General features: G+C 42.1%; 3 protein-coding genes across 3 annotated transcripts in view; 2 read left to right on the top strand and 1 right to left on the bottom strand.

The window, feature by feature from the left end:
• Nucleotides 1-13,144, top strand: part of LOC118418964 (UDP-glucuronosyltransferase 2A1-like) — a 90,362-nt gene that overhangs the window by 64,641 nt on the left and 12,577 nt on the right. The gene's annotated exons all lie outside the window — the stretch shown is intronic.
• LOC118418966 lies at nucleotides 2,357-6,068 on the bottom strand. Its single transcript, XM_035825120.1, has 2 exons — nucleotides 5,038-6,068; nucleotides 2,357-4,838 (listed from the first exon to the last, which is right to left on the bottom strand). The coding sequence occupies exons 1-2, from the start codon at nucleotides 5,864-5,866 to the stop codon at nucleotides 4,582-4,584; spliced, it is 1,086 nt and encodes a 361-aa protein (XP_035681013.1). The 5' UTR covers nucleotides 5,867-6,068; the 3' UTR covers nucleotides 2,357-4,581.
• LOC118418965 lies at nucleotides 6,003-12,912 on the top strand. Its single transcript, XM_035825119.1, has 9 exons — nucleotides 6,003-6,347; nucleotides 7,290-7,469; nucleotides 9,057-9,248; nucleotides 9,471-9,608; nucleotides 9,910-10,007; nucleotides 10,314-10,419; nucleotides 11,254-11,297; nucleotides 11,433-11,534; nucleotides 12,690-12,912. Exons 1-9 carry the CDS (start codon nucleotides 6,041-6,043, stop codon nucleotides 12,801-12,803), a joined length of 1,281 nt encoding a protein of 426 aa, XP_035681012.1. The 5' UTR covers nucleotides 6,003-6,040; the 3' UTR covers nucleotides 12,804-12,912.

Genomic DNA, 13,144 nt, shown 5'->3' with positions numbered 1-13,144 from the left:
TCAACAAATAATATATCATTTGAGTTTGCCTGGCATGTAGGCCAGTGGGAATTATGAAAATTAGCCCTTATAGACACACACACACACACACACACACACACACACACACACACACACACACACACATATATATATATATATATATACTGAAGAAATATGCTGAAGAAATATGTGTATAGGAGAACCGAAACTTACAGACTTAGATATGTTGAATGGTTCGCCGTAAGTCTGTGGCGAAAACCAGAGCTCCAGCATTGTTTTTGCTACCCCTAGGAGAACAGCGTGCATCCAGTCCACTGGGAAAGAATTAGACATATCCAGAGCATGGTACCTCAGGAACACGCTGGCTCCCATAATGCCCATAACCTGCAGGGGAAAAAAGACACATGGCACCATACAGGCCATGTAACCTAACGAGATTTACGACTTTCCTAACGATGGGGGTAACGAAGCTACTGAAAAGTAATAGATTTTTCATCCGTGCTTCTGACAACACCCAAGAAATAAACAACAGCCATCTAATTTTTAATATACATGTAAATATAGTGTATAATTACTAAAAACAGACGTATTTGTAAGAATAATGTTAACGATTGTTCTACTCATCACTAAGGTCATGTCCAAAAACAATACACCACAGAAACATTTTAGGACAGTGTGTTTAGTTTAGTTTAGTTTAGTTTATTAGGATTCTCCATTTGGAGGGTATGGCGAAACAGGTGTTAAGGACACCTTTTCAAAGCCGCCATACACACGTGCACATGTTCGCACATGTCTATACGCGGCGGGGTTATACCGCCCCTTACGGGGTGATATACCCTTTCGCTGGCTGATACGGTATGGAGGTTCGCCAGGCCTCCAACCGGGTGATTTGAAGTGAATCACCAAATCCAGACGGAACGGTTTGCTCCATCTCACACCGCACCATCGCACGTGTGGGGGTTCTTTAACGTGCATAGGGTGTGACTCTCCCCATACACGGGACCTCCATTTAACGTCCTATCCGAGGGACGGCCCTAGCCAAAGCTAGGTACTCATTTTCACCTGAGTATAGTGAGGAAAGCCGTGTGTGTGTTCCAGTGTGTATGCAAATAAACAACTTACAGCATTTCCCGGATTGGATCGGCTCAGTGTTTCCCTGACATTCTCAATGATAGACCGGTGACTTCTCATCGTCATGTCAGCGGTGTAGGGCCATATGCGATGAAGACTGTTGTTGGAGCCGTCTGGATTCTTGCCAGAATCTCCACATTCATTACATCCGTACATCCCATTGAACTGTTTCATTACCAGTGCCTTGGCCTTGGCTGGTAGGTCCATCACCGCCATCATCAGCAGCCCACGTACAGTAGCCGTTTCGGTCGGTGACACTTTAACCACTATTCCTGAGTTGAAAAAGTCAGGTGCACAATGAGAAATGAAATTTGAATAGCAGTACATACATGCGATTTACATAATCTTTCCATAAAGGTTAGAGTTCATTCTATTCATAACAGGATCATTTTAACTGACAGACTTAACGGACATTCTCCACAGATATCCTCCAGAGCTGAAAGCATTGTGTTTTCGTGACAATGGAAAATCAATGAAGAGGGGAGTGAGTAATTAAGAAAATGAAATAAGTCTAGGACATACCCTGTCTGTAGATCTTGTCAAGTGCCATCATTGTTGGTTTCAAGAACGTCGTCATTTTGGGCTTCTCAGGTGCAAACCAACACGCACACAGAATCATGTACTTCTTGGTAAACCTTGAAAGAAGTGGAATCGCACATTTATTTTTTGAAAACCACATGGATGTATAGATTCGTTAGTTTGCCCTGGGGACATGAGCCATATTACCAACTTTGCCTCAAATCTTTAAAAATCACAATACAGAATAATTGTACACGTGGTAAGCTAGTAAAATTAATCTATGCTCAAACAATAACTAGGAATGTTTTGTAACACCACCACATTAACTGTAGTCGATGAAAATGCTCCCGCCGACCATGCTTGTCAGCACGCGCTAAGTGACATACAAGTGACAATACATATGCAAATTTTGCAATCTACTCTGTTAAAAACAGGTAGTTTCGGGTCAAGACCTCAAATGTACATTATGAAGACTTAGTGTCATGCTCGCATGGGTTAATTTCCAAAAGTTCAATTTTGGAACAGTCTATTGAAAACAGCTCATAAGCAAATAGCGGCCTCCAGCAGTATGGGAATATGAGCGATCGAAAGTTGTTATTTTCCGTTTAAGACAAAACATGATCTGCCCTGGTGAAATGACACATGAACGTTTTAAATCTTATTCACTGTAACCATCAGGCTCCCCAAACTTCACAGAGAGGTTATAGGCCTGCTACGAAAAACTACCTCTAGAATGGTCACACATAAAAATTGATTCCCAACTCTCCAGTTGAGATAACAATCCGTCCTATCTCAGTCTACCGAAGACTTAAACGGATCTGCGGGATCGAAAGGCGACCACCGCCCCATGGAAGTGAAGTGTGCATGGGTTAGTTTTATCAATTTTTTTTTAATTTCATGGTCCGGAACCAATGGGATCGCGGGCATGTCTGCGACCTCCATGGCGGATCGATCAGGAAAGAAAGCGGCCATTTTTTAAAAACCTACACTTCCTAGCCTATCATATACAACTTTCGTCGCCTACTTTGCGATATCAATGGATAGCAAGTTCTGCAAACATGTAGATTTGACATGACCATTTACTAGTCCTGCGGAAACAATTTGAAACAATTTGCTACGACAGAAGCTATGATCATCACCAGGGGTTACCTAATATGTCTACTCTCAAAGCAGAAGTAAGACTATGGCTGTTTGTTTGCATTTTATGCATTTTTGTCGGCCTTTATATTTTGTCAGGGTTTCTTTTCGTCCAACGGCCAAACTACCGGACCTCTGTTTGAATAGCCAACCCTGCCAATGCTCATGGGACACATGGGCGTGAGCATGTGTCTGGTGTACCAGCGGTGCGTGCAAATTCACTTGAACAGTTCTCAGCAGGAGCACAGACTTCACCCTTCCAAGCCGATCAGTGGTGATTAAGTGTTTAAAACAGAGACTGGATCTGTCAGCTATGTTTTGGAAAAAGGCTCTCCATTTCGTAATATAAGAAAACAATAACACAAGGAAAGCTTTTATGAAAGCAGTCGACCAGTGAAAAGAGAAAAAAAACTTTCTCCACAGGAATGGAAGAAACGTTCTGATTTTTATTGTTTAGACTTTAGGGTTGTCGCGACGGGATTTGCGCATGCATCAGCGCGCGTTGACAACTTACTCTATAGGCGACGTTCATTAGGGGAAGATGGTGTCCTCCCTCTTTTGTGTCGTTTGTCATCCTTTGCATTACTTACGAAAGAGAATCGGCAGCTGTAATATGAGAGGAGGGTCATGGCTCATGCGATCATCTGCCTCTGAGAGTCAAGTTAGCTGACAGACTGATTGCGCGTCAGATTTTTGCGTGCGCAACACAAACCTTAAACAGTGATTTTGATACGTAAAATGAGGGTTAGTACGTCTTATACGCTACGTAGTAGCATACAAATCTTCACTTGCACCAAATATGAAATATCAATGTCCAATCGGTGATCTACTTCAAATTCAGCACGTATTAGATATACGATAAGAGGCATTCCATTGTTATCCGTGTCCATTTTCTGATGTTTCTTGTGCAACATACTGCATACATATGCTCACTTTGCATCTTCTTGGTACGATATAGTGCACATCGCCGATGTGGCCTGATTAAATAGAAGGTTGGAAGAAACAAAAATTTGCTTGGAGAATGCTTTTTGACAATGTTGGTTCCAAGTTGAAGATATTGAATAAATAATGACCAGAATAGACATCATGGCAAAGATTGACAGGAAACAGATGTTGCCTTTGTGACATTCTGACTCAAGGCGTTGGGGTTTGGATAGTTTCCCTCAGGGTTTGGCTCTGCATGCATGGTGGTCAAGGGTTAGGGGGTGCCCTATATGTGTCATCCAGAAGGTGTCTAGCTTCCTCACTTGTGACTGTCAGTACCTTCGAGAGGTCAGCCGAAGATTAATCACTAAACATCTGAGGGATATTTGTTTGCGGGGATGCAGGAACCGAGTTTTCCCTGTTCAAGAATGGCTGTAGCTCTAACGATGCATTGCAATCGCTGAGGGAGCAAAGTTAGCATAGGGATATATCATCGCTGTACATTTGTCGTGTCAATAAAGATTATTTAGCATCTATCCTCACTGAGCGATTGTTTGACGACTTTGAGCGCGCATTCGCTGATCGCTGAGCATTCCGGCCGCTTGGTGGTGTTAGTCCTTACAAGTGGAAAGGGGGAGGGGGGGTGGCAATAACAATCTATTTTACTCACACTCATTTCTCTCGCTACGTCGAAAGGGTTGTTCCTATACTACAAACAGAGGTTAGGCTCCGGCTGTTGACGTCAATTACTGACTGCTTTGAGAGTAGATTGCACATGTACAAGAAGCAATGTTAAACTCACTCCGTCCCAACTGGGACATGATCTATGTGCAACTATGATACCTGGCGTTCTCCCAAGAAATCAAAGTATTTTACCACTAAGAAAGACTATGACACATACCTCATCTGAGGAGGAAGCTCATTGATCGCTAAGAAAACAGGCCATAGTTCGCCCCCACGGGAGGACCGGAAGATGGATACTCCATCTGTGTTGAAGCAGAATGTGATGTTCTTTCCATCCTCAAGAAAACCGCCCGCTTTCGTTAGCTCCTTGTACTTGCGACCATCATACACATCACGTATGTGACCCTCCGCATCACTCTCATTACTCGACTGACGTCTCAGGCTGTTTCGGAACAGCGGATCTTTATCAGGAAAAAAAAGCATTTGGTCAGAAATCGAGATGATCGACTAACAATAACGCAAAGAATCTAACCACTTTACATATGTTTGAAATAAAAATCACCTATTTCATTATGGTTTGAAAAAAAGGAATAACAAGGAAGAAAAGAAGAAAATAAATCACTACAGTTTCAATGTTTCCCAAATGACAATCATACTCACCCTCGAAGAATCGCTGTATTTGCGACTCTATGTCCAGCGAGTAAAACTCCATTGCTTTGGCATTGCGACATTTGTCATTATCGCACACGCTATTCTCACCCGCCAAAATCTTCTGACAGATACGGCAACAGTAATGTGTTGTTTGTTTCGTTTCCTTGCAAAGTCTGTCCGTGAAAAACTTCTTCGTCTTGTACAGAGATCTGGCCAACTTTTTGGACTTAGGGCAATGGGCCTGTATCAGCTTTATAAGGTCTTGAAATGCAACATATGTCAAGTTATGCTTTATGCCAAACATCATAATCAGTGCATAGCTCACTACTGTTGTTATTGGAGCCCCAGGGTACAACTCTTCGCCCGACGTCAACAGCTCTGTTTCCGATAAAAGGTCGCGATCGTGTTCTTCACCGCCTTCTTCTTCAAACTCTGGCTGTTCACTGTCCAGCTGAGTATCTGTTCCAACAAAGTCCCAATCGTCACTGTCATATTCCGAGTCGCTGTCCAGAAAACTACTGTCACTTTCCACATAGCTTAAACTTTCATCACTATCTGACAACGAAAAAGACACATTGCTCGCGATGTCCGCGTTAAAGCCACTTGAAACATCATGATCCGAGTAAATGCTGTCGCCGTACTCGGATTCTTGAACGTTGCTTGGACCAGCGACAGGTGACGCTGTAATGCCTGTCTCAGTAGCTGGTGTCGCGAACCTTTCCGTAAAGTATTGGGCTTTCCTCTGTCGTTCATCTTGCCTTCTTCTTTCCTGCGTACGACTAGGAACGCTATCCAGGTCCACTTGGTAGCGCATACATTTTTCCCGAGGCCCATCCATGTCCAAGCGTCTCCTCCAGATACGCAGACACTGCACTTAAACTGACTGACAGGGTGTCGGCTAGGGAAGTAGTGCGAGTGACGCCTTGAAAATGTATAGAAAACAGTCCCTCTGGACTCCGGCACATGGTTCTCATTTAGAAGAGGACTGTACTGCGCAAGTACTAATAGATCTATGCGCAAGCGCCAGAAAACTGGCGGGCTTTTGTGGTTAATTCACAGACAGAAGTTTTTCGCTCCAATTCGCGACAATTTTTGCGTTTCGTTTTTCCACGTTTTAAGTTTCGCCGACGTCATGACCGTGTGGGTTACGGTGTGGTGGCGGAATGATAATCAAGTGACTGCTGTACCTTCGTCGGATATTCCGGAATTCGATCAAGACAAGGGGGTTGGTGATGACACCAACGCGCTTTGGAAAGAGCGCGACCCAGAGTCTGGACAAATGGTGACGAAGCCCTACCCCGTCAGGGTGCTTGCGATAGGTAAACATCCTTCCTTTCATTTCAAAAATTCAGTTGATACACACCAGAAATAATTGCCTCTGCTCTTCTCTGTTCTGTTCAAATTATGTATGTGGGTGCCTGATGAATTAATGAATCAATTTCTTTGAGTAAATCCAACATAGAATCAATATATAAAAATGTAACCCCTGAGGTAATAAGTAATATAGTGCCCTGGGGGACAGGCGGGATCGGGCAGTTTCTTTGGTGGCCAAGACAGTCATGTCCGCCGATCTGCTATAAGCGCTCCGAATGAGGTCCACCTGCAGCGATAACTCCTTCGAGCACGTGTGTGAGATCGGCGGGCTGACTGCCTTGGGTCCCCGAACAAAACTCGCTAGCTACCCGATCCTGTCTTGCTCCCAGGGGAAGGCCCCGGGAGCTGAAGGCCCCGGTAGCTGTCACAATGTGATTGCAGCCTCTGTTTTAACTCTGCTTGGAGGGGGAATGTTAATCTTAGCGTCGACTTATCTCTTGGTTAGTTATTCGTCGATTATTTTTCGCTGAATATTACGACCCGTACCCCAGTAGGAAGGTGAATGCTGTCAAAGACTGAGTTATGTATATATTGACAACGTAAACTTGCTAGCAGCGAAATGAACGTCAACTTTTGTTTGCCACGCACAGCGACCGTCAGGCTTGTGCATTGGAAATTTCTTTTGTATAAAACGCTTCGTAACTTGAGTTCATATTGTTCCTATTCATTGCATATCTACTTGTACTTACAGGTTAGCATTATTTGTTATTTTTACTCCCGCTATTCTTGGACTCTTCTTCGAGTCGAAAGGAAATTTTTGTGTGCTGTTGGGAATAACAGTGCCCTCATTGTGTGTTTGAAAAAACAAAACACAGCGTAGTTGATACAATCATCTAACAGCTCTAAAAACGGAGTAAAGATTAACAGAAAATCTACAATTATTTCAGGGTCATTTTCATCGATGATGAAAGCGCAAGTAACTTTTGGAAAGATCTTTTGCAAAGAGCCAAAGGACAAAGACAGCGACAAAGACAGGGAAGAGGGGCGTTCAAGAAAGCGGACGATGACCAGACGCATGATGGAGTCCCTCTCTTCCGCTTCGCAGGATGACGGCGTGGAAAGTGATGGTCAGTTCTTTTTTTCACATGTCTTGACAGCGATTATTATAGACAAGTATTTTCTGTTCTATTTTGTGCTGTTTTTCTTGATACGTCTAGCGGCCTAACGTTAGAGACAAAAAGAAAACGGAGGAAAATAGAAAGCCTGTATCACAGCCTGCATATGTATATATATATATATATATATATATATATATATATATATATATATATATATAATTCTATATATATCGCCAAATGATGCTTGCTTTCAGGCAATCACGTCGCAGCAAACCAAACGAGCGAGCGTGTTGACAATTGCATTCTCGCGTGATTTTGCGAGAACCCACAATACTTGATGCAATCCAATATGGCGACTCGCGTGTTTTCGTCGTAGGGCGCTAAAGTTTCTTTGTTCAAAACCGCATAAATACAAACTCAGAAAAATGTATTGAATACAAGCACACAAGAAAGAATAAAGTTGTTTGGCACATGAGTAATTTTACCGCTACATTTGGAGTAGAAAAATCACGAGGTACGCACGAAGGTCGGCCTCTTCTGTTGTCATGGTAAAATTTGTTTTTTTTTATAACACAATCTTTGTTGACCAAAAATGGAATCCACAGTTGCACGACTGACGAATATGTATTTTTGTCTATTTAATCTAGTTTGATTCGTGGCTATGTTCCCATTCCATGGCCATGGTAGTAGGATGTCTAAATTGAATATGTGTAATACTTCCGGGTCCTAAACAGGTCCGCTACTTTGTTTATTCGGAGGGGGGGGGGGGTTAAGGTTAACGTTCTTGCATGCGACGCGTTGAAGTGTGGTCAGTGGGCGGTGCCTCATGTGGCAAATGTTTTGGAAGACCAGGCACCTGGGTAGTACTTAAAGACATAATACCACAAATGCACACTTAATATTTGACTTCAATCACGTTTAACCTGGTAGTGTGTGGTACTGTAAATGCATGCTGGGATTTAATTTAGCGGCAGCGAGAAAAGGGACTATTGCGGTGGATTTAAGTTCGCGGTAGCACCATAGACTGCAGTCTAATACCATAATAGAAAAATGTTCGCGGTGGTTTTAAGGTTGCGGTGAAGTGGTCACCGCGAAAACCGCGAACATTCATGCACCGCGAACATTTCTTCATTTACAGTTTATTGTGGTACTAGTATTTTGTGGTATTGCATCTTTTAGTCTAACCACAGGCACTTTACAATATGTTTGTATGGTGTATTGATGTTGTAACATCCTCCCTGGATATCGGTATGCAAATGTCTTAATACGGATAAAACGTCATTGATTTAACATACTATAATGTAAAGAAATGGTAGGAAAATGTAACGTTACTTTTGTAAATTGCATTGTCTTAATCTTCTGTGAAGTAGCTTTAACTTAGTTCATTCAGTGCATTGGATGAAATCTGTTGAAACATCAGCAGGCTCATTTCTACAAAATTATTAGACAATTGAAAATCCATGCCAAATCTGAAGGGAACGTCCACGTAAACTAAAACCATGCAGTCTGAAAGCAAATGTTTGAAATCAGTTGAAAGCTAGATAAGACTAGTTGGTTTGATCGCTGGCCTGAACTGTGCTGACATTTTGTCTACAGAGGCTGTGGCTGCAAAGAAGGCGCCAAAGAGTTCTGCCACACAGAAGGGTAAGAAGACTGGGCAGAAGACTGCTGTCACAGAAAAGAGTGCGGAGAAGGATGCGGCTGCATCCGCAGTGGAGGTAGCCGCAGAGAGAAAGGCTTCTGCTGAGAAAAAGGCAACTGAGGAGAGGGAGAAGGCAGCAGTAACAGGTCAGTATTACAATCTTCATTATGTTATCTTCTTAGAGGCTCGGGTACTTCTGGTAAGAGTCCAAGGAATGAAATGTATTTTTAGATAAGGGGTAGTCCATGTGAGGAGGAGCTTCAAGCATATTAAGTCTCTGTAAAATACTTATGGAGATGAGTAGGGGTGGGCCATTTTCCCATCATATCATCATTTACCCCCTACCCTGAATCCTATTTTGTCTTTAGACATGATGAACATGGAAAAAGATCAGCTTGTCAAGGCTGTAGTGGACTGCTGGCCGTACTTAGATGGGGTGAAGGATGGAACCACAGTCAATGCCAGACATAAAGAGTATGAGACAGCAACGTCGTGGCATGCACGACGTGAGTAAACCATGTGTCTGTAAATATACTTTCAAAGAATGTATATTTCAGCAATAAAGTATAAGCAACAACTGTACAATAAATAAGGAGTATTACATGTACGTTCAAACCTCTATTTCAAATAGCTAGAAGAAACTCATAAATTCACATCTTTAATCATCTTTGAATTGCAAACAAGTCGAACTTAGCATTTATGGTCAAGCAAAAAAACGCTTTCTCCAATTTTCCATACCCAGTTCAAGATTCAATATATCTTCTAAAACCAATAACTATTTGTTTCTTTGGCCAAAAATATTATCAGGCGATATGGACTATGGAATGATGAACACGATTGACATTGTAACCGATGACCAGGCGATGATCATAGCAGACCTGATGATAGAAAGATATGGCTTTAAGGTATGAGAGTTAAAGATTTAACTTTTATACATTTCATTGTGTCACGTTATTTCAGAATCACTAGACAGGCCATTGGCCCAATCATCTTATTATTAGTAGTGTCTTTTTGGTTAACAAATGGGCTTAGACTAAGTTAGAGCCATGGATCAAAATTTTCATTTGTCATTTGCAAAGTTATGACAAACATTTGTGTCAATGACTGTACATTTACTCTTTAATTTTCATAATCAGCTTTTAACATAGGACAAAAAAATTATTCTTTGGAAATTAATTGGTAACTGAGCTCAATATGAATTTATTTCGTAGGAATTTGACTACATCTGGAAGGTGCTCCTTCCAGAGTTCCTTGTGCACCATCATGCTACTTTAAAAGGAATCAGTCATAAGGAAGCAGAAATCAACTTGCGAACAGGTAATGCAGAGAAAAGCAGTACATTGTAATATTTAATTAGGTAGGACAAAGTGACTTTCCTTATAAGCTTTTAGGTATCTTGTTATGTTCATAGATCCCAATCAAAGTTAAAACAGAAATGATTCTTGTGATATAGGCCTTTCCACATCCCTGGCATTGACTGTTGTTCCAGTTTGTAACAAGTTTAACTCGCCATTTTATCCTGGAAGGGGGTGGGTGCAATTTTCTCCTTGCAGCTTTGGTTAGGTTTATGATAAGTATTCAGATGTGATCCTGTATTTTGGAATTGAAGAATCCATTACCCCTCTATCTAAACACATGTGGCTAAGTGTAACAGTCGCCTTAGATATCATTTTTTTGTCTGAATATGTAGGTGACAGATTGCTGTTGATTGTGACTTTAAAACTTATCCGTGAATAGTTTCATCAGGTCGGTACGTCACTGAATAAAGAAACTCTTTTTACATAACCATAGATTTATTATCACGGACGTTTGACAACTGTTATTGATGTTTTACATTCCTTTGCGTTTGGGACCGCATTGTAATGTGGAGCATTGGTAAACCTTAAAGCTACTACGTACATGTAGTAAGAACTGTGTGCGTCCTTATGAAGTCGGTAGTCTAGCACATTTTTTCGTGTGCAGCGTGAAGCACATCTGCAGTCCCCAAATCACAACCTCTGTTTGACAAATAAACGTGCGTAACATTTTGGAGAGTAGACCATTGGAAAAAATATGGATTATGCAACTTGAGGTTGTATTTACATTACTAACATTGATATGCTATCGGGTCAACAATTTTGACAAAATTGGACGGTTGCTTTCGATTTTCAGGAAAGGCGAAGAAACCTCGAGGGAAAGCAGCAAGCAACAGTGGCGTAAGTTTAATTTCATGACACAATATCATTATCATTAAGGTTCTGTATCCGTGCTGATGAAAATGTTGAGGTCTTAGTTTGCTACCATGCTTTAGTTATTGGATCTTCGTTTCCGCTCACTGTGTATTTTTCCAGGCTGAGACCATCTCTGCTGCCAAAAGACGGAAGGAGAAGGCTCTCCAAGCGGAAGAGAGGGCTGAGACAGTTGAAATCCTGGGCCAACTTGCCAACGACACTGTATGTCACTTATAACTCTCTCAGGATAATTTCCGATTCAAGAAACTTAGCTTTACTCAATCTAATATCACTTTTTCAAACGACGAAAAGGGGATCGTTCGATATGTAGCGATCAAGGGTATGTTGTCAGAGGAAAAATGTCACAACTACTCTGTTTTTTTTACTGTCACTGCCAGTTGGACAACTGTCAATTCAGCCAAAATTCGTGGAAGCTTACGTGTAATTATCGCTGTGCTGTCCGGAAAGGAGAAGGTAAAAACTGACTCGAACTCGCTCCTGTAACAGTCCAGAATGGCACGGTGCGTGAACCTCCCCCAAGTCCATTGTTTTCATTTCGTGCCGTCGCGCGGTTCACTCGCAGACAAGCCCATTCATGTTCAGTTTCCCGGGGACTATGGCTTCGTAGACAGCTCACAACGCGACTTACAGGTCGACGAAGTTAATTGTCAACAACAACGAACTGGATTCCAGAATGGCGGGGTGATTTCCCGCCGAAGGGATCGAGGTTCCCCGAACAAATGGCTGGCATGGCCAGAAGTTTCAATTCTGATTTGTGACGTCAGAGCGCAGGCAATCAGAACGAGGCCATTACGTCATCGGCCAGCGCGGCGGGAGAGAGGAGGACAGCGCGAAGTTCAAACGTGTCTACAGGGTCATATTGGGCGGATTAATGTAAAAATTGACGTAAATCAACTTTTTAATGAGTAAACTGCTGGAAAATAATGAATTGAAGATTTTCTGATGCTTTCCTTTAAATTAACAGTCACTCAATACAGGCATAATTGAACCAGCTACAGACACATCATGAGATCATGTGACGATATGGTACCCTAACAGTAACAAACAAAAGGCAAGGTCCTACCATGTAACAGTGTTTATCTTATTTAATATTTGTTCTGTTGGCATTATAGACAACCAATGTCACCCAACTAGCCATGGCTAATATAAAGGGATGACCTTGTACCAGACAGAAGTAGACAGAATCTGTTGCACTGCCCCGTCACCGTGCCCGTCACCCAAGGCATTTTTCGCATTTCTCGGACTTCGCCCTCGGGAGCCAACTCCTCGGGAAGGCGGTTGTGGGGTTGGGCTATCTTCGCTTGCTTTATTCTGCGTTGGTACATGGTCGACACTTGTGTTGTCCTTTTATTCCAGGAGGAGGAAGCCCCCAATGGGGATAATGACCCGGATGATGAGGATATCAACAGCGGCTCGGTATGTCACGCCGGACTCTTTTGGATTTTGTTTTACAACTCACTTAGCTCATAACCTACACTGCGTAAACAGAACAGCAGACACATACCAGATCTAGATGGATCATGTGACGATATGGTACCTTACACGGATTATTGACAGTAGCAACAAGAAAAGGTAAATAGTACTATATACCAGTGAACATAACTCTAGTGCCTTGGTTAAGTTAGTCTGGAGTCCAGCCTTATTAGCTCTGGTCAGCTACCAAATGTCGCTGCCCCGCCAAAAATAATAATAATCTTTATTGCAAGTTCATTCCCGAGGGCTAATTGCAAAGAAAGTAAAGTAGTGGTAATACTGTGGTATAGATAATTGTAACAAAGAAGGAAAATGAGATTAAATAAAAAGGGAAATAA

This window comes from Branchiostoma floridae, chromosome 7 (genome assembly GCF_000003815.2).
Source record: "Branchiostoma floridae strain S238N-H82 chromosome 7, Bfl_VNyyK, whole genome shotgun sequence".
Classification (NCBI taxonomy): Eukaryota; Metazoa; Chordata; class Leptocardii; order Amphioxiformes; family Branchiostomatidae; genus Branchiostoma; species Branchiostoma floridae.
This window is presented reverse-complemented; position numbering and strand designations above follow the sequence as displayed.